Here is a 27,578-nt window from a genome sequence, read left to right on the forward strand (position 1 = left end):
CTGTGTTAGCAGAGAGTAAGCTAGAACTGGACAAAGTCAATATTTGATAGACCTTTACTTGTCATGGATTTCAAAAACAGAATGTGAATTTGAGTGCTCAAGCATTTCTAATGAATTATTAAAGCCTACAGGCTTTTAGTTAAGGTAAAAACTCTACTCCTTTTAACTGCCCACTTGCCTGATGAATTCTTTGGTCAAATCCTGGAATTTTATCTTTCAAGGTTTGGGGAAAAAGTTAAAAGCCTTACAAAAAAGACCTTGTGTTGAGTGTGAGGGTATGAGAGCACTGATCTTTATTTAACCGTAAAGGTTAACCAACAATTTTAAAGTAATTTTTTAAAATTTCATTATGGTTTTCTTTGCAAGTGCACTTGTTTTCATCCAGGAAAACGCAGTTTAGTAGCTAGTAGTAGATAGCCTGTAAATTAATATGTGGGTGATATTGCACTGCGGTGTAGAACATTTCACTTTAGATTGAAATCCTGTTAATATTATTGGAGTTCTCTGATGAAAATTTGATCAATGTAATTTCCTAAGTCAACTGTGATTTCTAAAGATCTTCTACAATTATAGGTTAAAAAAGGTGTGAGTATATGGAGTGTTTCATAATGCGGGTGTATTTAGTGCCAGAGACAAAATTGTGCCGAGTCAAAATGTGAATTAAAGCATTTTAGTCGTGTATGTTACATGATGGTAATATACAAAGCAGTTGTAGTGTTCTAAAACATTCCTACAAGCAGGTGTTTAAGACAACTGCAGAGGTAAACTAGCTTTGTGGTTATTTTGGGGATCTTTTTGTAACCAAACTCCTGAGCAGGAAGAAAACATTGCTGAAGCTCATGCTAAAGAAGTCTGAATGGTGAAGAATTAATGCCAGGTAAAATACGTTGAAACGCAGTACTCTTGCTTTAAAGAGCAGAGCAAGCATTTCTCTTGCGTGGCTGTGGCCGTTGTATATTTGTAATGATACCCGTTGCAGGGCCAGCAGCTCTGTGCACGGCGGTACCGTTTACAGCCGCAGTAAAGCTCGGCAGCTTTTACCAGCAGAGCCCGTCTCCGGGTGCAGCAGCTCGGGCCCGGGTGCCGCCGTTGCCGGGGGTGGGCGCGGGCCGGGGCAGGCCTGAGGGCTCGCACCATGGCGGGCGCGGGCGGGCGGGCCGCCGCCTCGGCCGCCTCGGAGTCCTACACGGGCCGCGGCTCTTCCACGCCGGGTGTTGGCGGGCGGACAGAGCACACACCCCGCTACACCCTGGGGCTTCTGCAGACGCCACACAGCTCGGAGAGCACCGGAGGCGCCTCCAGCGGCGCGGCACGGCCGGGCGGCTCCAGCGGGGAAGGCCTCGCAGCCCGCCGGGCTGCCGGGAACAGCGCCGTGAAGCCCTCCGTGTCCGAAAGGGGAGGTACGCTCTCTGCCTGGGCCTTTATCTGTTTCTTTCTGCTGCCTTTGCTCGGGTCGGATTCGAAAGAGCTGTTAAAAGCAGTCCTTACTGAGATATGGGGCAGGTGCAGCTATGCTTCATAGCGACCTTTGTCATTTAGCTGGACAGAACTATGGAAATAGTTCCTTGATGTAGCTGAGCTCTCTGGTGGGACCAATAAACGTGTTTGAATTGCTGCACAGCGTTTGCTTTACAGGAGAGAACCGAAACATGGGTTTGTGTTTGATTTATTGGTTGTTTCAGGAGTTTTGTTGCTTTTTGGTTTTGTTTTTATTTTTACGCCTGGCTTTGAAATAGTTTTAAGAACCTGTGGGTGTCGGTGTGCCGTAAGAATGTTGTGTTCCTACAATGCAATACTGCTACTTGCCATTCTTTATAAAAATCTACTATCAAAGTCTGTATCTTGGTGGCAGCAAAAAGAAGTTAAAATTTTGGTGTTTTCAGACGAAAAGAAACTATGAAAAGAGTTGGAAATTATTTTAACGCTGCAATGAATTCTGATGTACGTGTATCTCCATTGTGTATAAATTGGAAATGAGGTAAAATGCGTTTAGGTATTATATATGACTACTGAGGAGTCCTAAAAAAAAAAAAAACCCAAACACAATGCTACTTCAAACAGGACGATCTAAATGTTGGGTTTGAGAAATAGCTGTATATCACTTGGTTCATTTGGTCTTTTTAATTACTGTTTTTCCCCATTATGCCAGATTCAGTGCCTTCTACAGGAAGTCTCTTGTGCCAAAATTCTGACTAAACTTAGGCCAAAATCTGAGTGAGTGCTATTTAAAAAAAAATATGCTGATATGTCCACTCCTAAAGAAGTCCCCAACCAAAGATCTGAGCTAATATTTTTATCGCTTGTCACAATTTTAAGATTAAAAAAAACTCCCAACCAAACAAACACAAAGAAAACCCCACCTCACCTGAACAAACTCCAGAATTCCAGTACAGTAGATATTTTTCTACCAGCCAGCCTCGATAAAGACTCATGCAATTTATTGATCATTGAAAACCATTACTTATGTATTTTGTCTTGTGTGTCAGTTTTTAATGTAATATAAGAAACAGAAACATTTGTGCTTGCATGTTTTATAATACATGGAGTTTTTAAAGTGGATCTGCTGTTTATATTTTCATTCATTTTTTAAATCTTAGAAAACAGTTATCTAAGCTAAGTTAAGAATGTCTTCAGTAATCTCAAGAGAATTAAAAAGAAGTAAATTACTTAAATAATTTATTGAAAATTTAAAGTGTTCTGAGACAAAGATATTTTGCAGGACTTTAAAAACGTAGGTAGATCTCAAATACATGTGTGAAAGAAACTGCTGTTAACAAATACATCCCAGATTACTGTATAAGTTCCGAGAGTTGATCCCCATAAATTCATAGGGTTATCATTCCCAAGTGGTTCTTTTTCTTCTTTTATTGTCCTGCTTTTCAAAAGGAATGTTCAGCTTTTAAAAAAGGATTTCATAAACACATGTGCAGTTTTAGATAATGATTTTTCATATGATGGGTAAATGTGAGATAAAGTTGATTTAAAGCATTCTTTCATAAATTTAGAATTCATTAGCATATGAAATGATACTTAGTAAAGTGACTTCTGTTGTATTATTTCTGTTCAACAATGTAAATAATTTTTTTATTAGCACTGCAGGTAATGTCATTGTAAAAAATAATTTTAATGCAAGCTTGTTTTCAAAGCAGTCTGATTTATTTCGTTTTATACTCTGGAGAGCTTTCATAGAATGACATTTTGTTTGGATATCTCTATTTTTGCTAAAAAAAATTGAAGTTTTGTAAGCTGTTTTTTTGTATATTGCTTTCTGAATAAAAATTTGTTGTGACTGTTTTCATAATTTACTTATTTCTCTCCCCTCAGAATCATATTTTGGGGACAAGAGTTCTTGTGTAGAAAATGCTAACACATTGAATCTCACGAGTTCTTCTTCTGTGCGAGGCCTGAATAGCGCATGTATAGGAAAAACACCTCTCTCTTCTGGTAGATCTGGTTGCAGAAGCCATACCCCACTTATGGGTTATTCGGGTAAGATTACCAGCTCTTAGAGGAAACAGTCCAACTTATATTTCTGATGTTATTTTATTAAACAGTTTAGTTTTCTATGTGATTATATTAAGATACTAAAACAAACTCAAAACACAATGTGTTTTGTACCACAAAGGATACTGCCAAGAAACTATACACAAACAAGAATGCACTACTTTGTGTACTAAGAAGATGTTTTGGTATTGCATCCTCTTACTACTTAGTTTGCATTTATGTATGAATTATCAATGTAGTTAGAATTCAGACTTCTTTCAAATTGTCCAAAACCAAATTTGTGGACATGTAGTGTGGTCACTAAAGAGCCCAAATTCATACACATGTTTAATCAGGGTTCATTTTTAGCCTTGCAATGCATTAGACATCATATATAACATAATTATCAAGTTTCTCGATGCACGTTTTATGTATTTTATGTTGACGTGTTCAGAGGTGTAGAACACTAGTTCTCCTGAATGTTTAGTAGCTAATGGTACATCTTGCAGTGCTTCATATGAGCAAAATGGTGTTACAGGATAATGATGCCTTGTGCCATGTTATATGTATCATATGTGCTCTCATAATGCGAAAGTAATGGGATTTAAAGTTACTTCTTTCACAGTCTAATGATTATCAGTTTAGTCTTTAACGTTCCTAAAGACTGAACTGATAATGATTCCTTCCTGCATCTGTATATTTGTTTATGCTTGCTCTGTCGTTTTTGATGCTCGTTGATCCATCTCTCATTAATCTGTATTGAATATGACTGAATATATATGACTGTTTTACAGTTACATCCTCCTCTGCAGTTTCTGCTCATACTGTTGCGTCAGTTATTGTAGCTGTAGTAGAAGGAAGAGGCCTTGCCAGAGGTGAAGTAGGAATGGCCAGTATAGATTTAAAAAATCCTGAGATGATATTATCACAATTTGCAGACAATACAACTTATGCCAAGGTATTTTATAGTCTCATTATTGTGATTTACTTTCTTGAAAAAAGCTTATGACTAATGGAAAATTAAATTTCTAGTTTGTGGAAGAAATTTCTCAGCAGTGGAAGTAACAAGTTCTAGAAAATGTGCAGTGTTGAAAAGACTGCTCTTTTCCTTGCTGTGCCTCAGATATTAAAGAGGCAAGAATGTTTTTCAAAAGAAAAATAGCATTTCTGCAAAATACACTGTGGGACTGAGATGCCTCGTTTTGAAGAGCATTGGGCAATACATGGTAGTAGAACTTGCAGGTATTCTTCACCAGGCAAAACAACTCTGAGAAGTGCATAAATATCTGCGTGTGTGATAGAGTAGTTATAGTTCTGGCATTGGTTACATAAATACTCCATCTCAGATTGAAAGGAAATTCACTCAATTTACAGCCAGCACTGCATATTTTACTTTAATTTGGTGAGTAATCTCTGGTTTATGCAACAATGGCATTAGTGAAACATCTTATTTCATGGGTTATTTTGTAGGTATGCATGCTAGAAAATAATGTGGCTTGTAGCATCTTTACAATATTCAAAGAAACAAAAGCTCTATTAGGACAGTAAGTAGCTCTGACTCAGAATGTAAATAGCCATCAAATCTGTTTACTAAAACAGGTGTTGTATAATGTTGTACAATGTATATTGTACTACATTGTGTGCGTTACAGTGGTATAATGTACAATGTTGTATAATGGGTTTCTTTATTTTTAAGCATTAGTGCTTATAAAACCTGTTCTGGTCTTAATATACCTAGCTACCTATTGAGCATCCTTTATAGCTGCCTCTCAGGCCATGGTCAGATTGTTCATCATTTTCCTGCCTTACCAATATAAAAGCTGGCATTTTCTTTGTACACATGTATTCCTAATTTTCCATTAAGATTACTGAGTTCTCCGTTCTGTGCTCAGACCTGATACTGCATTCACCATTCAGTCAAAGAAAGAGAGATGCTAGTGTACAACTGCTTTTCCCCTAGCCCAATTTCTTGCCTTAATCTTTCACACCCTTAACAATGTGTGAAAAAATCCATGGTCAGAAGCTGATGTCCACAGAGGAGACAGAGGAGTTCTGTGCCTTTTATTCTTGAACAAAGGGCGAGGCCATGGGGCATTTCCTGATGGGGTCTCTCAAGTTGTTGGAGGACTGCCGCCTGCTTTTTATCCTAATCTTCCTGGCTGCGGAACTTTTGCCTGTCCTCTACTGTCTGAGGTACTTGGGAGGTGCAGACTTCGTGATCTGCCTCCTAAATGTGCTCCTTAATATGCTCCCCCCTGTATAAGACGTGATACATGACCATTAAAGTTAGCTTTAAGTCCACCCTGGCTGGGGAAGTAAATATTCATAACCCTATTAAGTCTTTGTTCTTCTGAAAGTTCAGGAATTGAGCATGACCTTGGCTAAGCAGCAATCCGTGTCAGTTAGTAACATTTTGAAATTAATGGTTTGTCCTGTTACTTCTGTATCTACAAGTCTGGCCCTATCTGCAGGCAGATTCACACAATCTGTTTGTAAAGGCACATTAATCGTATTCCTGTCAACAATTCTGTGTTATCTGCTGATCAGCTGTTTACTTACACTCAGAATCCATGCTCTGCCTAGTGATTGGAATCCAGCCTACTGTATATTCTCTTCCTTGGGCATACTTCTGTTTTTGAATGTTCTGCAGATAATTTCAGGAAAGTTTTCTTGTATTCTTTAAGTTCTTCAAGATCTGCTGAACTGTGATGCTACTGGAAAAAAATTTCCTAGCGGTTAGCAGCTATGAAGGGCAGTGACAGCCTTCTGACCCCAAATGCCCTTAGATAATTTTTTTTTGTGTATTTTTTGTACTTGTTTACCTTTTTACTGGGATGTCATCTGTCCCTTCTTGCACATCTTAACTTGTAAGCAGTTAAATTACAGTCTGTTTTTTCATGTTTCTCCCTTGAGAATTTGTGAATGCTGGTATAAATGAACGTAAACTCATAATGTTGTTTGTCCTTTCTTATACAGTAAAAGATCATATAATCTACTAATAACCCTTACAGGGGGTGTGCGTAACATAAAGCTGGTAAAATATGCACATTTTTAGCTATGTTAATACTGAGATAAATGTTACTAGAGGAGATGAAAACTAAATAAAAATTTAGTCTCAATCAAAAGATTTAGTAGTATTCAGACATGTTTTATTTCTTCATCATCCAGAGCACCATTAACCTTCCATATGCAAACCCAGAAAGCTGCCATCTGTTGAAATAAGTCTTTTTCTCCCATCATAGCTATGGAAGATAGTTTTGAATACTCATTTCTTGCTTCAACAGCAAGCATAATTCTGTGTTCAAATAACAGTGGATAAGCTCTAAATTTTGTTTGTTTGTTTTTAATTTGGTTTCATGTATATTTAGATACATATTAATTTGACTTAATTAATTTGACTCACTACATGCTAGTGTAGAAGTTAGCAGATAATTTGAAACTTGAACTGATTCTAGAATACAGTTATGTATTTTGTTATTGCTGGTCATTATTTAAAATATTTTAGGTTTTGGTTTTTTTTTTTATCGGGTTATTTTGAATTTTTTGTCCAGGTTATTACTAAACTCAAGATTTTAACACCACTAGAAATAATAATGTCAAACACTGCCTGTGATGCAGGGAATACAACAAATTTGTTCGGTCTGATAACGGAGCATTTCAAGGTAATATCTAAAATTTCATTCAATGTTTTTGAGTTCTTGTTGATCACTTTTATATGATGGTTGATTTAAGAGTTTTACACAACTTTCAAAATCTGAAGATGTTGTTTTCTATGATTTTCAGGTCTAATTTTAGAATGGTAGTGAATAAACTAAATGCAGCTCCCCTGCTGCTATTTCTAATACTGACAATAACAGAGATAGGTATATTGCTGATGAAAGCTGAAAGTTTTGAATTTGTGGCATTGGGTAAAACTGAACCTAGGAAAGATACAGAAATGAAAAAATCAAGCATTCTCCCTCGTTCTCTCAACCTGATAAATCAGTGGGGCTGATGTATCATAGAATCGGAAAAAGAGCACTGTCAGGGTAAAAGAGGATAAAATGAACTAGTATAAGTAATTTATGCATATGAAGGCCTCAGAACCTTTAAAAAAAACCTATTAATTACTACTGAATTGCTTCATTGCTGTGGAGCTGATGGCTTCTTCATGAGTGTTCTTCTACTTCCTGACCTCTCTTCTCTTTCTCTCACATAAATCACTTGTGCATCACACACCTCCAGTTATATTGACCTGCTTGTGCTAGTAAGCTAGAATGAATACTTCTATGAAGACAGATTGTAGAATCAATTGATAGATTTCTTGGAAACATGTATCACTAGAAAAATACAGAAGTGTCTCCGATGTAACTTTTAAAACTTCTTGCTGTCATCTCCATCTTCACAGAATGTGACTTTTACAACTGTCCAGAGAAAATACTTCAATGAAACAAAGGGTTTGGAGTACATAGAACAATTGTGTGCATCTGAATTTAGCACCATTTTCATGGAAGTCCAATCAAAGTATGTTTAAATAAGGAAGAGCATACCGTGACCAGATAAGTTTTTAACAAAATCATTTTATGTACTCATTACATATATCTGTGTCATGTTGCAAAAGTTAGAAAACTCTTAACAGATCTTTTTATTTTGCCTTCCAGTGTTCTTGATATATGTAGAAATGTAAATAGAAAGCCTGTTACATAGCCTGTTACAGTTGAGTATTTTTTTGAGCTTTCACAGCTTTCCACTTTGTCTTTTTCATTCTTTTCTTAAAGATACCTTTCAAGAGCTAGCTGTGACTGCCTTTCTTTATGGCCTCAGCAAGCATTTTCTATGTATCAACAATTTTAAGTGCTGATACTTGGTGACCAGGGTCTTCAAATCACATATGTCTGTTGAAATACGTATGTTCACAATATTAGTGATATAGTGGAGGCTGTCAAGTGTACAGAGACTCAAACATTTATGAACATTTGATCTGTATGAATATATGTTCAGTAGGCGTGGGTTTGTGCATATTTGAAATATACTGCCTTTTCTGTGCTATTTATCACAGTAGTTGCCAAGCCACAGTAGTGTAAATGTTATTTCTGTAGTGCACTACTTTTGTGGTATTTCTCTAGCAGTATTCAACATTCATAAAAGATTTTTTTTTCCAAGGTATTACTGTCTTGCAGCTGCAGCAGCTTTGCTAAAATACGTTGAATTTATCCAAAATGCCGTTTATGCTCCTAAATCACTAAAGGTTCGTTTCCAGGGGAGTGAGAAAACAGCTATGATAGATTCATCATCAGCACAAAATCTTGAACTAGTGATTAATAACAGAGATTCTCGGTAAGAATAGCTTTTTCAAGTTACGTTCTTATAAAGATGGATTTCTCTTAAGTTTCCTTGACATTTGTATCAAAGAGCTGACCATTGTATTTATTTCTATATGAGAGAACTTGCATACTATTCAAGCTTCTGTAAAAATATCCTGACAGAGAAATACGTTACAATTCAGCGCAAAATTTCTAGCACAGGAAATCCTAAAGTGAATTGTAGAAAGAGATGATGCATAATCATCTTTACATTGATGTGTATGTTTTATTCAGACTTTAAACATTTATTTATGCAAAATTTTACAGACTGGGAAATGAAAGAGGCAATATTTGTGCAAGTGTCTTATGTTGGATTGAAAGACCTGCCTTTTACTCATTTTACACAAGAGACATGCTTCAGCCTTCAAAGGTTGTTTTGTTTCCTTTTAGATATAATAGTGGGAAAGATGGGAATTTAGCAATGTGGTACTTGGTTGCATGGTGGTTTTCCGCATTGAGATCAATGCTTGGAGCACTTCCTTAATTGGCATTTAGTTGCCGTGTAGGCAGAAGAAATGTCAAGTCTTTCCTTCTCCAGACTATTACACTTAAGGTTAGCAAGAGAAATACCTCGAACTTGTATTTTGCTACCTGTCAGGTTCTGAGATCCACCTCTATTTAGATGTCTTCTTAATCACCCTGTTATAAAAAGGGGAGCCTGGAGATTCCTCACTCTCCAAGTACTGTTCATAAGAGCTTTCCCCTTGGGGAGATACAGTAGAACACAGAATGCCTTGCATAGGAAGGTACTTCTGGAGCAATATTTTTCTGAAAAAATCTTTTTCTGTTCTTAATTTCACAGGTGGTTTTGGTTACATGAGGAACTGAGCAAACTTTAAGTTTCTCTGTTTTTGTTTTTTTTTAGCATTATTGATGCAGAATTTTTGCTGATCCATTCATTGGCAAGTTTGAATCAGCCAGACATAGCTGATATATTTTTATAACATAGATCTTACCCCCCAAGCCTGATGAGATATCTTTGTAGAGGTATCAGCAGGTAAAAGTTAATAGCACAGGCGCACACCAGAAATACCTAAGTCAAATTTGGGTGCCAGTCTTAATTTTGGAGGGACTTGTCTCTTCATTTAACTGTGCAGGGAAATAAGTCCTCAACTGCATAAAGACAGGCACTGTGGATACTCTCCCAAATATAGAGTTGCAGTTAAGTGTTGTCACGGGTTGCGTCATGCAGTAAATGCAGGCTTGATACAAGTGGGTATTTCCCCATTTTTTAAAAATTCTCTTGACTGTTGCTTTACTTTTTTTATACCATGGTATTTCAGGGTGTTTCTGCTCACTCTGTTTACCTACCTACCTACTTACCTACCTATCTTACTACCTGCCTACCTATCTACCTATCTGACTTCATGGTGTGTGTTTTGTGTATTTGTATCAGGCTTCTTCCTGTTCAAGTTCTGGTTTAAATCAATGTGTTGTTATGGCCCTGGTATTTTGTGGGTCATCTTCCAGCCAATAGCATAGAAGATTTCAGGTTTCTAAAACTATTTGACTGTGTAGTAGGTGTAAATATTATAGATGGCTTATTCTGCATAAATGCAATCACCTTTAAGTGTGAAACCCTAGGATATGTACCGTGTAAAAGCCATAAAGCTGAAACTAATATGTAGAAATTATGAGCATGTTATTTAGCTCCTATATTGACTGAAATATGTGTTTTTAAATAATAAAAAATGATTTCTCTTTTTGATTTCTGAGTGTTTTAAATTATTTTCAGATATATATTTCAAGTAAATTATTCCTATTAATATTTGATCTCTGATTATAACTTGATAATCTGCCTCCTTGTGTAGGGTTCGTTTGTTCATTTTAATTAATCTAATTGAGAGGGAAAATGTGAACTTTACCATAGCAGTAGCAATGAAATACTACTACAAAATATGAATAAAATACCACGTTCAAATGTATTTCTATACTTACATAATTGAGGGCTAATATTATATTAAATTACATTGAATTACCTAGCTTCCTAAACTGCTGGAGTTCATATAATACATGGCAAACAGGGGGATGCTAAGCATGCCAAAGCATGCCTCAGATTTGTAGGATAGTCTAGCCTTTAAATGTCTCCTGACACTTACCATCTCTTTTTTTGGTGTATGTATTCTTCACATCTATTTTATTTTCAAAGGAATGGTCACACACTTCTTGGTGTTCTAAATTACACTAAAACTCCTGGTGGAAGTCGGAGACTTAGATCCAATATCCTGGAACCTCTAGTTGATGCTGAAACAATTAACACAAGACTGGACTGTGTTCAGGAATTACTCCAGGATGAGGAGCTCTTTTTTGGTCTTCAAGGAGGTAGTAGTTTATATTGTAACAACTAATACTGTATTTCTTTTTAAACATTGTTTTTCTAATATAGGAAAGTACGTAGTGTGCCTCAGTATGTTTGAAAAGTATTTTTTAATGGTTTGTTAGGTGACATAGTAAGCGCTTAATTTTTTAAAGTCATCTATATTATAGCAATACTTTTCTCAAGTACTTTGATTAGAAAAGTTGAATTTCTCTGAAACAGTGTACAGAAGTCTGTGAGCCAACAGCTTTCTAAAAGAGTTGGAGTTTGTCTCTTTACCTCTATGGCTGGGTATGCATTATGTTTGATGTATACAAGTATATATAATGTATAAATGAAAAAGCAGACATATTGCTTAAGTAATACTTGCGTATAAATATTTCTTCCTGTTGCTTCATAAAACATATGATCCAGAGGAAGGCAAAATACAATACTAGAATTAGTCCACCTGAAACTGGATCATATAATCTTCATCTGTGTCACAAGAGAAGCACAATTCAGTCTAAGAAACAAAAAGTATTTCTGAACTGACATATTCACTGCATGCTTAGGTGTACTAAGTCGTAAGTATAGTTATGACAAAATAATTCAGATGTTAGCTATTTTAAAGCTAGTTTTACCCTGTAAATAATTTGTGACAGTAGAATGTAAGAAAAAGATTTAGCATTAGTATAGCTAATTAATTGTGTCCTTTCAAAGAAAATACATCTTATAATTTCAGTTTAATTTCTGATGTGTATACTTTTGTTTTACAGTTATCTCAAAATTCCTGGATACAGAACAACTACTTTCAGTTTTGGTACAGATTCCAAAGCAGGATACAGTATGTTTCAAAATACACCTTGGAAAAATCAATTATCTGTCCATAACATGCAATATATAAATGTGATGTCTATAATTCATCCTGATTTATGCAAATGTACTTCCAAAAATGTTTGCTCTTTCATCACTCCCCACCTTTATTCTTCCTAAGTGTACATGTTATTCAACAGTACTCAGATGAGAGAGAGGAATTTTCTTCACATCAGCATAAATGGAAAAAATGTTTAGTGACTTACAGTCTTGGTGACTGTTATGTCTAAGAGCAAGATTATTTTTTCATTAGACCTTGCCTCATATATCGGTCTGCATGTTAACACATGTAATACAAATATCAAAATGGAATAAATACATGTAGTTCACCAGTGAATCTTGGTTGAGACGAGATTCAGCAGTTAACTACAGTGGGATTGGGGTTACTGAACCTCAGATCTGTTTCCACTAAGCATATTGAAACCATGGTGTTAAAAGTTACATTTGCCTACTGTACTTGAGTTGGATATGTCTGCCACTGCTTTTGAGCTTATATTTATGCTTGTGTGCCAGCATCTTAGATATTCTCAACTCTTTCACCATTCAGTGTCTTCTCACATGCTGATTTACCTGCTTAGATAAAGGATTTGTCTACTTCTAGTTAAAGAAATCAGGTACAGACTCAAACAGGACAGTAGTAATAAATGCAGATAAATCTCTTTAATGACATAATCAAAACCCAGAATGTTTATTTTTTGCAGCTTTCCTTGTAGTAATGTGTAGCATGAATTAATGAGTTCTTCTTAATGACTAAAACTGGCTCACAGGATGCTTTTATGTATGCATAGGACCATGTCACCAAACATTTTTACTGCAGTGTTTTCACTGTTGACTGGTTCCAGTATAGCAGAGCATACTATGCACAAAACAGACATGCTTGTTCAAATGCTAGTTCAGTTGCTTTTGTCAAATGCTATATACTAGGCTATTCACTAGGTTTCATTTCTACTCTCCATAAAAATTTTCATTGTAAATCTTCCACCAGTCAGCAGATGAGCTGCACATCTGAAAAGCCTACAGTTTCAGTTACTAAATGTGTGAGTGGTATGTTCAGCATGAACATTCTTTTATCTGAAGGAGGCTGTCACTCACACAGAATCACCAGGTTGGAAGAGACCTTCGAGATCATTGGCTTTAACGCATGCCCTAACATCTCAACCTAACCCTGGCACCAAGTGCCACATCCAGGCTTTTTTTAAACACATCCAGGGACGGTGAATCCACCACCTCCCCAGGCAGTACTTTAAAAAATAGGTTGGGAAAGGTCAGGTTTTTTTAAATTACTGCTCTCTCTCCAGGTTATGTCATGCAGTTACAAAGTAGTTAGGAAAAAGCATTGTTTCTTGAGGGACTAAGTGTCTTTTTTGAAAAAAATTAATATTCATTGCATAAATAACATCTTGCACTTCAAGGAGACTCCAAGGCAGAAAAGCCTTAAACTTCAAAAACTGCTTGATCCAGTCTTGTTGAGATGTGTGCTTGAAAAATCATGTCAATGGTGAAATAATTTACTGCCTTTGGGTTGGAGTCTATCATGTGCAGTGATTCACTTGTAACCCTAGTTCAGTTAAAATTCCTGTAAAAACTAGTTAGTCAAAGATCCATTCTAGTACCACTTTTTTATGTTTGACCACATCAGTTCTTTTGATATCCGATTCCTTCATGGGACTTAGACCCCATATTTATTTGGAGATTAGCATTCTTTCATTCATGCATTTAGCATTGTTTAGTTTTGTCTTTACAAAAAAAACTTTTATATGACTAAGTTATGAGATGCCTTCAGCCACAAGAGTAAAGAGATATTATATATGAATGAGAAAAGATTTCACATGGGGTCATGCTGCTATGTTCATGTGCTTATCTACATTTATCTGTGTTATTTCCTTAAAATTCTTTCGCACAGCGTATGTGTGCCACATATGTTATACCCTAATGTCAGCAGCAAAATTCTTTATCGTGAGTGTTAGTGTAGGGGCCTACAAAACAAGGTCGGTCAAGGGCTTCTGTGAATGAAAGATTTTGAAGAACAGTCATTACTGTGAAAAAAATCTTAAAGTATTTACTGGATTTTTTTTTTATCATATGAGCAGATGTCTAAGATACATGTTTATTAACCAAAGAGAAATCAACAAAACTGGGTTATGTTGTGTTTAACAGCATTAATGGAAAAGGTTGTGGGCTTCATTATAATACATAATGTATTTGCTTTGAAAAAATCTACAAATTGTGTAGAGCTTGTATAGAGTTAAGTATACACAGAAGATTAAAAGTTTTCACAACTTGGGCTAGCAGGGTATTCTTAGAGTCAGTTATTATCAGTTCAAACATAGGAAAATCTTAACTACCGATGGACAAACTATCACACCAGGCACTGTAAAATTTAGGTAAACATTTATTGTGCAGATGCAAAGTTGTCAAAGTGAGCTTATGAAGTGTTTCAGGAATTTTTATTAAATCTGTAAGCCTCTTACTGGTAAGAATATGAGTTCTTCTAGTTCTTAAGTACTTTTTAGAACAGTCATACAGATGCCTTCAATATTCAGAAAATTTTTCAACAGGTTAAAACTGCTGAATCAAAAATAACTAATTTAATCTACCTGAAGCATACCTTAGAACTTGTGGAGCCTCTGAAAGTAAGTGGCCTTTGGTTTTTTTGTTGTTTTTTTTGGGGTTTTTTGGTTGTTGTTTGTCTTTTGTTTTTTGTTTTTTAATGAACTACAGGCCATTTTTCCCTTTTGTGAAGTGCAATTTATTAAATTTCATAGAGTATCTCAAGTTGGAAGGGATCGATACAGTAAAAAAATAATATGATTACAGAACACAATACTGCCAACATACTGCCAACGTTGATTCTTAATGCCAGTCAGAAGTACGCATTTGTGTCTATGCTCTGAAGAGCAGGATTCCTACCATTACCTGAATAGTGGATTATATACCAAACATTTAACTGAAACTCCTGTTCAGATTCCACTGACTATTTACAAAAGTGCTGGTTAGCCTCACTGAATCTAAAAACTTTCAGTCATTTAAAAAGGCTGCAAAAAGAAGTAACTGTCATGTCCATGTTTTAATATTCAACAGGCTGCTTTAAGAAGCTGTAACACACAGCTGCTAAAGGCTTATTACAATTCTCTTGAAGATACAAGGTATTTCTCATAATACTTAGCTACTGTGTTGGAAACTTTCATCTCAAAAGTGCCTGTAAGATAAAAGATGTTGCATGTTGCATCTTTGCCTGTTTATAGTTATGAGTATAGCTCAATTCTTTTGCTTAAAGCTGATTTTAATTATCAGAAAATCTTAATTTTCAGCTAATGAATACAGGGATAAAAGCAAGAGAGCTGGCCGTGATAGTGAAGTTGCTGCTAAACTAAACTCCCTTAGAAATAATTCTGAAAAGACAAGAGTATTGGTTTCCTAGTCTCCATAATATTGCAAAAATCAAGTGTTGTGTATTTGAAAAAAATGTACATTTGAGAAATAATTTATATCTCCCAAAGATGTGAATAGTATTTTTATTCAGACTTCGGTACAGTCAGGATTCATTCTGAGGTGAAAATATAAATGTAATGTAGTGTTTTGTTTTAACAGTAGAAAAGGAGCTTCACTTACTTGTAATACTGCTGCTTGTAATTTGGGGATGGTACTGCAAGTAAAAATCATAAAGTATTATGTATCTAATTCTTAATACAACTGATATTGCAGATTTGGAATTATACTTGAAAAGATTACAAGTGTAATTAATGATGATACAAGATACACAAAAGGATGTCTGAGTATGAGGACCCAGAAGTGCTACGCTGTTAAGCCTAACATCAATGAATTCCTCGACATAGCTCGTAGAACATACACAGAAATTGTTGATGACATAGCAGGTATTTCTAAACTAAAATTTGTATTTATTTGGAGTTTAAAGTAGATTGCACTTGACGTATAGAAGCCATGTAATTGTATGTGTTATAACCTCCTCACATGTAAAAAGTATTTAGTATTGGTATGGATGGATTGTCATTGATAAGCAACTGAGATTCTCCATTTCTGGATAAAACCTCAGTTTTATCTTAATAAAATTGAACAATTATATGGTGATTCCTGTATTCAAAGCTCTGCTAGTCCTTGTTCTCTTGAAATGCAAAAAAGTTGAAGTAATGGAACAGAATTACTCCATCTAAAACATTCTGCTTAAAACATGTAAATCTTTGGTTTAGTTTCTTCATTTAAAGTATCTGTGTTCAATGTTCTTTATATTTTAAGCAGTCTTGATCTATCTATGGACTACCTTTTACCTAAGGTATTAAGAGTTGGAAAACATGAACAAAAGGAGTTTTAGCATGATGTGCATTTCTGCATTTTACTAACGTTGTTGTTAATCATTATGTCAAAATAGAAGAAAAAAGTTTTGTCTGAAAATTATTTCCTTTTTTTAGTTTAAATTATTGATTTCTAGAAAGGACCATCTTAGTTTAGTCTATAGTTGGAAACCTTAAAGAGCATCAGAAACTTTAGCACCTGTCATATGTCATGAAGTTCCTGTTTTATTCTAATCCTATATTCATACATAGTGAAAAATAGAGATGGTACTAGTTTTGTGTTTCTGAAACCTTCCATTAGCAGTTTCCATCTTTGTACCACCACAAGGAGGAGAGGGAGAGGCATGTACCTGAATGTACGTAATTTGGGTTAAATCTTTGTATGTGGTATGTAGGTATGATAACGCAACTTGCTGAAAAGTACAGCCTGCCCATGAAAACAAGTTTCAGCTCTGCTCGTGGATTTTTTATCCAGATGAATGCTGATTGTTCAACATTACCTAATGGCCAGCTTCCTTCAGAATTTACAAAGGTATATGTACAAAATATATTTTAGCATAATATATTTACTTTATTTACTATACTTTGTGTACTTTGTATAATATATCAATAAACTGCACATTATGTAGTAAATAACAATAAAAATAATTTCACTGAAGATATTTAGAAGTAAATGAAGTTTTAATTGGGATCTTTTTATAACTATCCTGTATTCAGTTGTATAATCAAAAAATGTGCAAGTACATGCAATTATGTTTTGCGCAAGAATAAAGCTGTGTATCTTGCTAATTGTTATCTTAAATGGAATTTTTATAAAAAATTATGTAGTGAAAATGAAACTGGACATTGTTTTTTCTCTTTTGTTTCCCCATATGGTTCCTAATTCTGGTTTTAGAAGCTGTTTTTCTTGCTGATAATGAGGCAAGCTCTTACTGTTGGTTTCAATTCCCCCTAGATCACGAAAATGAAAAACACATACAGCTTCACTTCAGCAGATTTAATAAAAATGAATGAAAGATGTCAGGAGTCCCTGAGAGAAATATATCACATGACCTACTTGTAAGACCTCTTAAAACTATTATATAAATAGACTTATTTATATAAATATACTTATTTGATAAATATACTATATTTATTAATAAATAAATATACTTTGCTAAGTATATTTATTTTCTCCAATTATCTGTACACGGGCTTTTAAAGCTCTCTTTCTGTTAAATTATGGCCATATTCTAAAGCAACACTGTTCAACTGTACCTCCTGAGACAAACCCCCTCCCTGTAAATCGTGTATTGTATTAAACATGTTTGCAAATATATTGGCATTTATTAATAGAAGTGGTCATCGTGTAAATTTTTAATGCATGAATTGCCTGCACAAAATGGCACAATGAATGCATTAGTTTTGAATCTGTAATGCAGAATTGGTATTTTTAGTCAGTTCCTTATATTTAGAGCAGAACTGTCTATTTCTATATCTTGTCCTTGCTGCATGTCATAGTGCTCTCCTCTGATTCACAACTTTGTAGGTGTAATGTTACCTGTCAGTTGAATGGAAATTCTTTCTAGCAACCATGTAGGGTTTTTTTAACATGAAGATCTAAGGGAATTAGAGTCATATTTCCCATGTTAATACAACATACTTGATTCCATAGCTATGTTTTTAGTTCATTCTCTGTGTGAAGCTTTCATGTGAGCTGTTGGTATTTGAGATGTGTGTCTTACGTCTCATCAGCAGAAGGTTAGCTTGAGATGATGGTACAAGATCTTAATTTACTTCCAAGAAATTTATACATTTGTTCGCATCTGGTATACATGATTGCATTTTATGAGTGACCTTTTATCCTAAGGTATGCAGCATGGACATTATAAATCCTTTATTTCTGTAAGTTTTATAAAGTGACAGATGTGCCCTGCAACAGCTGAATCCATGTCTTATTTCAGAATAGTGTGTAAATTACTGAATGAGATCTATGAACACATTCATTGCTTATACAAGCTGTCCGACATTGTGTCTATGCTGGATATGCTGCTTTCCTTTGCCCATGCCTGCACTCTTTCTGATTATGGTAAGTTTCTTCCTTGATTCTGTTATGGGTTAGATCAAGAGCCTTCTGATGGAGAATAACCAGACTATTTTGTTTGGTTCTATTCTTTTTCTGTCTCAGTAGTCTTTAGGTGGATGTCTCTGCTCTGTCTTTGCCAGGTTTATGCTGATTTTCTTTCTGCTTCCATTCATCGAAATTAAATTCTGCTAGTTAGCTGCCATAAACCTTCCCAGTCACTCTTCTTGAAATGGACAGTTTAAGCATATTCCACTCAAAAGCATGAAGTGTATGGACGCTCTCTGTTTATGCTTTTTTCTGTTCCATTAATGCTGGTAGATAAAGGAGCCATGTGTAATTGGTTCAGAAAAGAACTGTATTCTGACAGAGATCCGCAGAGATAGTTCTCTGGCATCAAATGGATCTTTGTAGGCATGGTACATTTCCAAATAATCAGTATGGTAACATATAACAAAAATAGAAGGAATGCTACTTTCATGTTTAGCATGCAAATACAGAGTACATACCTAGAAGTAACAGGAGTCCACAACCCTTGTACTTTATAAAAATACTTCAGTTCTTTGCATTTTTATTACTGGAGTTTAGTCCTACTTACTAGGGAACAAAACCACAGAAAATTAATTTAGAAATAAAGTTTCAGTCATGGGTTTCTTTTTATAGTCATAAATCATGAAGGCTTGCATGGTAATGAGAATCTGTGCCTGAAAGTGGCTGGTAATTCTTCCCAAGAGCTCTGCTCTGGAAGAATTAACTTTATTTCAAGACAGACTAGCTTAGTAATGTAAAGGTTCCCACACTAACTCCTCAGTGTTTTACATCTTTTTTCTTCATTTAGTTCGTCCAGAATTTACTGATACTTTAGCAATCAAGCAAGGATGGCATCCCATTCTTGAAAAGATAGCTATGGAAAAACCTGTGTCTAACAACACGTACCTGACAGAGGGCAACAATTTTGTCATTATTACAGGACCAAATATGAGTGGAAAATCAACATACTTGAAACAGATTGCTCTCTGTCAAATTATGGCACAGATTGGTGAGTAAGAGTGTACAGTATTAATCGTCTTCTGCAGCACATTTTTTTTCTGGTTAAAATTACTTATAAAAGTTGAGTGATTTAGCTTCCAGAATAACATTTTAGCTAAATAAAATATTAACAGGTAATTTGTAGAATATTTTCTTCTACCAGCTCTTGCATTGCTTACAGAGGCAACTGGTTTTTCATCTGCTGCTGGAAACATATGGGGCCTCATCTCTGTGTCTTGAAGCCCCCCTCTGTCTGTCTTCAGAGAAGCACAATTGCATGCCCTAATTCTTTGGAGCACCCTAATCCAATCTAGCACCCTCTGCTAGATTGATAGTGAATGTACTTCAAGTATGCTGATCAGACACGTGTTAGTCATCCAAAAGAAACACATGACTCTTAGCATACTTAAATTCCATAGAGAAACATGTCTCCAGACAAGTACAATTAGTAGATAAATAATCAACTACTTCAAATACAAGTAGTAACAAATATTTCAAGGTTCTGTTACTAAAGTTGTAAAAGGAAACCAGCTATTCGTAATGTCTAACTGAGATTCGTTCCCTTATTCAGGAATTCCTCAGGACTTTTTTTTTTTAAAGTAAGTCTGGGTAGCACATGTCAAAGACCTAACTCTATAGAATGAAGCTACTTAGTAGTGGAGAATAAAATTTATCCATCACACATTTGTGGGTTCAGTCCCCAATAACTGCAAGTTCTTGAGGAATTGCTCTCAAAACTGTGAGTTTAATATGAATAAAGCAGACTGTGAAGTTTTTGGCAGAAGGTTCCTGTTTTTTCCTGTTCAGTAAAACTACTATGCTTTGAAGTCTGATAAAGGCAACATCATCTTGATTTTGGGAAACTAACATTTCCTAGGATTAGTAAATCAGTGGCCGCAGAAATGTAAAACAATCCTAGAGTTCTGCAACCCTTTAGGCTGACAAACAGCTTCAGGCATATGATTTCTTACAAGTTTCACTAATAAGCCTCCAAATTATCCTATCTATATAATAACTTTTTTCTTATAAATTAATGGCAGAACATCATTTACAAAACTTTATCAAGTGAGATGCTTTCTCTGCTGTGCACAAAAACCAAGTGTAAAAGTAATTTTTTTTCCCAGTGACGTATTCAGGCATATGTTTTAGTGATGAGAGAAACTTGTATTTTATTTGTTTTGTAGGTTCTTATGTCCCAGCAGAGTATTGTTCTTTTCGAATCGCAGAGCAGATTTTTACCAGAATAGGTATGGATGATGATATTGAAACAAATGCATCAACATTCATGAAGGAAATGAAAGAGGTATGAAATATAGCTATCCAGGTCCAAGGCCCATTTGTACTGTTAAGCTAGTAGAAATTGTTCTAGTCTGTTTCCACTGGAAGTGTGTACTTTGAAAAACAGTAAAAAATTCAGCCTTCCTCTCTTTTATGATAAACTGTGGAAAACTAAGCATCTCTTAAATAGAAAGATATTCCAGTGTGAATAAAAATCAGTGCTTTGTTGGATAGTACTTCCAATATATTTGGGTCAGCTTAAATTATCATTTGTTGGGGCCTAAGCTCTCTCAGTTTCCTCTCACAAACTGATATAATTTTGACGGTAAGTGATATGTTCAGCAAAAAAAGAGAAAGAATTCTGTAGTGTCACTCTGCTTGATTAGAATTGACAGCTGTTTGATAGCTTTGAGAAGGTAAAATTGCTGTATCTTAAGAGATTTTTTTTTAATTTCTGCATTATGTTCCATCTGAATAACATAAAAAATTCCTTTTTAAAGATCCACATTTGTAGGAATGATAACACTTTGAATATTTTTCTAGATAACGTACATCATACAAAATGCTAATGATAAGTCACTTATCATTATTGATGAACTTGGCAGAGGTACCAGTGCTGAAGAAGGTATTGGAATTTGTTATGCTGCCTGTGAATATCTGTTAAACTTAAAGGTAATTCTGTTTTAGAGGAATTTAAGCCTTAGAATTGTTTTGTCATCCTGAAAGTAAATACAGTATTTTCTCATAATTTAACAACAGTTTTGCAAAGATTTCTTGGCTAGATATGTGTTTTGCATAACCAGTGAATAGTAAGAATTGCAGTGATAGAGGAAACATGCTGACATAAGATGCAGTTCTGTTCACTGATTGTTGTGATTTAGCCCCAGTCAGTTGCTAAACACCACGCAGCTGCTTGCTTGCTCCCAAGCAAGAGCCCAAGCCCAAGGACTTGTGGGCTGAAGTAAAGATGGTTTAGTAAGTAAGGAAAGCCATATGCAGAAGCAAAATAAAGAATTCTTTCACTGCTTCCTATTGGCAGGCAGTTGTTCAGTCGTTTTCTGCCCAGGAATGCCATTTCGTCACAGTGACTGTTACCAGAACGCCAAATGTCCCTCCTTCCTCACAGTTCTTATTGTGGTGGTGTAGTATGGTGTGGGATATCCCTGGGGTGAGTTTGGGTCAGCCATCCTGGCTGTGTCCCCCGACAGCTCCATGAACACCCCCGAGCCTGCTTGCTGGTGGGACAGGGTGAGGAGCAGAACAGCCCTTGGTGCTGTGCAAACGCTGCTCTGCAGTAGCTAAAACACGGGTGAGTTAGTAGTACTGTCTTGGTCACAAATCCAAAGCAGCCCAACACAAACTACTGTGAAGAAAACTAGCTCTAGTGCATTTAAAACTAAAACACCGGTCACCATATCTTTTCAGCTTGCTTGCAAGCTTGTAACTCTGTCTAGAAAGAGAATAACCCAGTCTGTTTAGTTTTACTTATTTAGTTTAGTTTTAGTTTTGCTTTATGCTTGAATGTTAAAAGTGAACCTCTTTACCTGGTGGCTACCTTTCAAAGTACAGTGGTAGTTCCACCCAACTTATGAATTGGTCACAGAGGTTAGAAACTTGTTTAGAAAAGTGGCAGGTAATTTTAGATGGATTGCAAGTTTCACCTCTGTTGCTAGTTATGTGATCAGTCTCGGGGGCTGTTATGAACATTTTCAGTGTGCAGGTGTTTGTTTCTCCTCAGACTTTATTCAGAGTACTTATGAGGGGGTTTTGGTTTGAAAAGCTCAGATACTTTCTGTCACTTGTACTTTTAATAAAGAATTCATTGAGAGAATTAAGCAACCATTTGACAGTTGTTCGAGTCCACACCAGTCAGATTTTATAAGCATAGTGGATTCTTCTTTGTTTCTGATACTGTTTTCCTTCTTTTGAGAAATGAGCAGAAGAATTCTCAGTTGGAAAAGATGTACTTGGCAGTGCTAGAATGCATCCCTTAAGGATTTTTGTTTGCTTTAGTAGTGTAAAGACAGCTTTTCAGTGTTGTGGAGGAAAACCTGGACATCTGAGAGATTATTTAATTTTTCTTATTTATTTTAATTTATTTCTGGATCATTGCCAAAATAAATTTTCTTTCTTGTTTCCTTATTTAGGCATTTACACTGTTTGCTACGCATTTCCTGGAACTATGTCATATAGACGCTTTATATCCCAATGTGGAAAACTACCATTTTGAAGTGCAACATGTGAGAAGCAGTGCTGGAAATAAGGAGAAAATTGCTTACACTTACACACTTTCTAAAGGGTACACAGAGGAAAAGAACTATGGTAATGGATTCCTGTGACTTACAGTTAGCAAAAGTTACACAAGATACTATTTCAGTTATTAGGCATCGAACAGTGTTTTTTCTGATGACAGGTTTCTCTTGAGTTTGTGTCTCTCTCAAAGAGAGAGAGTGATATGCTGGTCTATCATTTGTTCCAAATAATTACGTGTTTTAGGTAACCACATAGTGAGATAGCTGTTTAGGGTAGTATAAAGAACTTATATGGTGTTTTGTAGTGAAAAAAAAAATCTTACTGATGTCTTACTGATGCTGGTATTTCCTCGATTCATGTCTATTTGAATGAGTTGGGTAATTCTGAGTATATACTGCTTGAGTTCATTTTATCTGCACTTAGGGAAGTGAACAAATGTATGTATGGCAGACACATCTTTAAGTTCTGTAGTTACTTGAAGATGTGTCTGCCATAAGCAGTGATATGACTGGTTAGCAGCAGGTTGGCCCTTTTTGATTAGCAAAAAAGAACCAAGTTTCTTTAAAAAAGGAGAGGAATTTTACAGGATATTAGGCTAAGACAATTTTGAGAGGGTCTACAAAAGCATCAGTGTTCTCTGAAAAGTGGATTTACTTATTTTTTAACTTCAGAATAAATTAAAGTATAGATTGTACAGATTGATTAATTATGGGTCAAGAGTGAATGACAAAGATTTAAAGAAATCTGTATGTTCCCAAATACTAGATTCAGATGTTGATTGCTTGATTTAGGTAAAATTTAAGCAAGAGGAAATTAGCTACACGTGACAAGCTCAATTTTAGATGCTAGACCAACATTAACTCCACTGAATTGTATGTTTAGAGAGTAATTTCTGAGAACAGGAGACCTTTAGAAACTCAGTGTTCATGTCTTGGCTTTACCTTACTTTGAGTAAAGTCACATTCTAAGAAAGGATGCAAGGGCTCTTCATGACCCTTCTCCATCTTTAAACCTGTAGTATTAAACCACCCAATGAACCACAGATTTTCCAGGGGTGCAGATAAAGGAAGAAGTTAAAAAATCATGTTAGGGCAGGAAAAAATATCTACATCTCTTTCTTACCATCAGTATCTGGAAGTGTGCCTGTTGGCAACAAAGAAGTTGAAAAATTACATCCCTGTCCACTGGATGTCTGGATATAATTGAGAGTGCAATTAGCAAAACCACTGTATTTTCTGCCAAATTAAAAAACCTAAACCGAGAAAGCTGTTAACACCATGGTGCCTTTTTTTTTTTCTTTTAACCCCCTAATATGTCTCATTCTACCCATTTACGGTATTACCGGCAGTAGCTTGATGTTGAGGTGTGTTTCAGAGATAGCATTAAAATAAAGTCGACATTTAATTTTGTATCTCTCCAAACCTTATTGTTCATTAACAAAAACAAAAAATCCAAAACAAGAAAAACCCAAAACCACCTCCCCCCCAACAAAAAAAGCCCCTAAAAAAACCCCCACACACAAAGAGAAAATACACTGAAATTATTTTAATAAAAATTAAAATTAAATCTTTACCCCTTAGAAAAACAGGCTAAGTTAATTCTGGAAGGCGTAAAATGGAAGGTAGGGATAAAAATTATATTAAAAAATCCTGATTTGTGTTTTATATGTTTAGGACTAAAAGCTGCAGAAGTGTCCTCCCTACCATCATCCATAATTTTGGATGCAAAGGAAATCACAAGTCACATTGCACAACAAATTTTGGTATGTAGTAGAAAATTTTAATGCTGTATTTCACAGTTTTTATACTATTGAAATCTATTTTCAGTTTCTGAAAGGTTACAGGATAAGTGCTGCCTATGTTTTAATGAAAATAGATTTCATTAAACTTTGTATTTCTGGAGCCAGTTCTTAAAGATTATACTGAAGGTCACTGTTAGCTGACAACACAAAATGTCCCTGTGGGTAAAGGAGTACAGGTGTAATGTTTGTATGTAAACCAAGAATTGGGAGATCAAAAACAGGCTAGAAAATAGCTAATACTAGTGTTTGGTTTTTTTAAAATGGAACATAATTTCGTGTTTTAATGTATGTATATTTTTAAGAACAGCACAGACAGAAGAGCACTCCTGAGATGATGAAACAGAGAGCTGCATACCAGTTAGCAATGAGATTGGTTCAGACTGCCAGAAATTCTCGACTGGACCCTGACAGTTTGCGTGTATATTTGAAAGCCCTGAAGAAAAAATATGAAGCCAGTTGTCCCACACCCAGAGAAAATGATGAGCAACAGTAACATGTAACATAGGCTGTTCTAAATTTTATGACTGCAAGATGATTCTGTTTTTTCCCACAGTATTAGTACAGTCTTTTCACATGGTGTTACATTTTTAATTATTAGTCTAAATTACATTCAGGTAATGGATGACCATATCCTTTATGGGTTTCCCCTACCCTGACATACCTGGAATAAAAGCATTTGTCCTCTCTGAGGAACAAAATTCTTTTTGACAAAAAATACAAATCATTTTAGAGCAGCACTGAGAGGGAAGGACTGGGGCAACTCTAAGGAACTCAGAATTTCAGGCATGATAAAAAAGAAAGCTCAGATTGCAAAAAGGGAAACGTGTGCCCAAATTGCTTCAAAGCAGTTTTGCTGTCTGTTCTTGTTCAGTTGTGTTTTCTGAAAATGAGACCATTTTATTCACTTTGCTGTGCTAAACACTTCTCACAATGCCAGGAAACATGATACTGAAACTTGAAGGAATTTGGATGTGTAAAAACAAGCTGTTCTCTCTTCTCCAGAGTAAGGTGTTTGGTATTAGTTGGCGGTAAAGGATCCCGTTTTTCTCATACTCCTCTTGCTCAGTCTCGAAGTCACTGCAGGATTTCCAAAGACCCTGCAATGGAGAAGCCTCTCATCAGGTTCATTCTGATCACACAGAGATACTGGGAGGGGAAGAGAATGGATAAAGGTGAAATATCCCCAAGAAAAGGCTCAGAGATCAGGGTGTTCACTGGTGGCATGGGCTGGGATTAGGGTTGAGCAGCACCAAAATTGGAGCACATCAACCATTCAGTTTTCCCTCATGTTTTATCAGAGGGTTTATGGTCCTGCCAAGAGACAGACGTTAATTAAAGGGTCCCAGCCGAGCCATGACAGTAATCTGTTCTATTCAAGCTGGTGATTTTTTGACACCTTCATTAGTCACACTCTCCAATACTTAGTCCTGGGGTTTGTTCCTGTTTTTCTTTCAGCCTTATATCCAACTTTCTACCCCTTTTCTTCTCTCTGTCTGGTGTGTCTTTTGTGTTCCTTTCTTGTTCTGTGTGCTCCCTCTTCTGTTCCTACTTCACTCTCTTGTTCTTGTTTTTTTTTTTCAAGAAATAAACACTCAATATTTATTTACTAAATATTACTCAATCCCTATCCTCTACTTTTTGTCTCTGTCTCCCTCTCTGCCCGCATCTTCATTTCTCCTACTTTCTTCCTCTCTTTTTTATCTTGTCCTGCACTGTGACTGTATTTCTTTGTCTCTCTCACTGTCCTTTGGCTGGCCTGTACCTGTTTGCAGCTGCGGCCCAGCCCTTGTCGCTCATTGTACCCTTCTCTTGGTAAGCCTCTGACCTGCTGGCCATGCCTCTCTCTCCATTCCTCTGCTGCGCCTTGCCCACCTTCCCCCACCTGCATTTGCCATGGTCACTTCCTCTCTGTCTGTTTCCCTCTTTATCTCTGTAACCCTCTGTCCTTACTATGTGTGTAGGACTCAGTCTTTTTCTCTGTCCCCCTCCATGCCTCACTCGTGTTCCTTTTTTATTCTCTGCGGCTCTGTGGTGCTCCCTGTGCCATTGTTCCTCACAGAACCCTTGGGTCACGTTCGCTGTCCCTGTTCTTTTTTAATCCATCTCTGTCATGCTACCCATCCCAGGGGTGTTTTGTTTGGTTGGGACTTTTTTGGGGTTTTTTTTTTTTTGGTCAATTTCATCTTACACCCTGTTCTTTCTTCCTGTGTCCTCTCCACTGTCAGTTCCTGTTTCTGCGTCTTGCCTGTGACAGCGAGGCTGGGGAGAAACTTCAGCCCTTCTGGGGGTTGCCCCCCCTTTCTTGTTGCATCAGAGTCACCTTCTTGGGGGGATGTACATGAGGAAAGGGCTTGAAAGAAGTGCTGCGCTGCTGTCCAGGGCAGTTAGACTCGTTCTGTGCCTTCTCTGGGGGTAAGGAAAAGGGGGTGAAGACTCGGGGCTCTGATGCCATTGGGGGCACCCCATTGTCCCTAGGAGAGGGAGCCCCACTGCAGTGGGAGAGCAGGTGAGTGGGAAACGAGGGGGGAGTCAAAGTGAGTTGCCCTCCCCCAGAGGGACCCAAAACTGCCATAAATTTCACAGGGAGGGGTGGGTGTAGAATGCTAAAACCTGTCAAGTTTTTCATTTTTATAGGTATTGGCAAATAATAGGAATTTATCTCTAAATTCATTTGGAAAGAAACCCTCTCTCTATCCACTCATTTGTATACAGGAAACTCTGACTAGAGATGGGTAGTAGTTTTGAAAATGAAGACATAACGTTTTCATCTAGGAATGAACCAATCAAGTGCCCTGAAAGCATAAGAACAGCTGCAGGGGCTGAAGGGAATGGAAAGGGCTCTCTGGCACCT

At 36.3% G+C, this 27,578-nt stretch overlaps 1 protein-coding gene across 8 annotated transcripts; it reads left to right on the forward strand.

Annotated features, from left to right (window-relative positions):
• MSH4 (mutS homolog 4) lies at positions 1 to 25,428 on the forward strand. 8 transcript variants are annotated; one of them, XM_058028655.1, is made up of 20 exons: positions 1 to 877; positions 3,325 to 3,489; positions 4,278 to 4,441; positions 7,035 to 7,145; positions 7,871 to 7,986; positions 8,626 to 8,799; positions 10,975 to 11,150; positions 11,898 to 11,965; positions 14,553 to 14,627; positions 15,076 to 15,140; positions 15,700 to 15,869; positions 16,700 to 16,836; positions 17,260 to 17,363; positions 18,248 to 18,372; positions 19,205 to 19,405; positions 20,580 to 20,698; positions 21,217 to 21,345; positions 22,821 to 22,995; positions 24,600 to 24,688; positions 25,035 to 25,428. In XM_058028655.1, exons 1-20 carry the CDS (start codon positions 871 to 873, stop codon positions 25,218 to 25,220), a joined length of 2,556 nt encoding a protein of 851 aa, XP_057884638.1. In that variant the 5' UTR covers positions 1 to 870; the 3' UTR covers positions 25,221 to 25,428. The 8 variants fall into 8 exon arrangements, with proteins under 8 accessions (XP_057884638.1, XP_057884631.1, XP_057884635.1 ...); XM_058028648.1 differs by lacking the exon at positions 1 to 877 and adding an exon at positions 1,134 to 1,400; XM_058028652.1 differs by lacking the exon at positions 1 to 877 and adding an exon at positions 1,134 to 1,400 and having other exon boundaries at positions 19,337 to 19,405.
• Positions 25,429 to 27,578: the final 2,150 nt, after the last annotated feature.

Source organism: Melospiza georgiana, chromosome 8 (assembly GCF_028018845.1).
Source record: "Melospiza georgiana isolate bMelGeo1 chromosome 8, bMelGeo1.pri, whole genome shotgun sequence".
In the NCBI taxonomy this organism is placed as follows: Eukaryota; Metazoa; Chordata; class Aves; order Passeriformes; family Passerellidae; genus Melospiza; species Melospiza georgiana.

What these genes read in the sequence shown, in the direction of transcription:
- MSH4 (XM_058028648.1), top strand. Translation starts at nt 1,136, where the DNA reads ATGGCGGGCGCGGGCGGGCGGGCCGCCGCCTCGGCCGCCTCGGAGTCC. An exon ending in TGATAACGGAGCATTTCAAG is followed by an intron (nt 7,146 to 7,870) that starts GTAATATCTAAA and finishes CCATCTTCACAG; the next exon opens with AATGTGACTTTTACAACTGT. An exon ending in AACTTGTGGAGCCTCTGAAA is followed by an intron (nt 14,628 to 15,075) that starts GTAAGTGGCCTT and finishes AATATTCAACAG; the next exon opens with GCTGCTTTAAGAAGCTGTAA.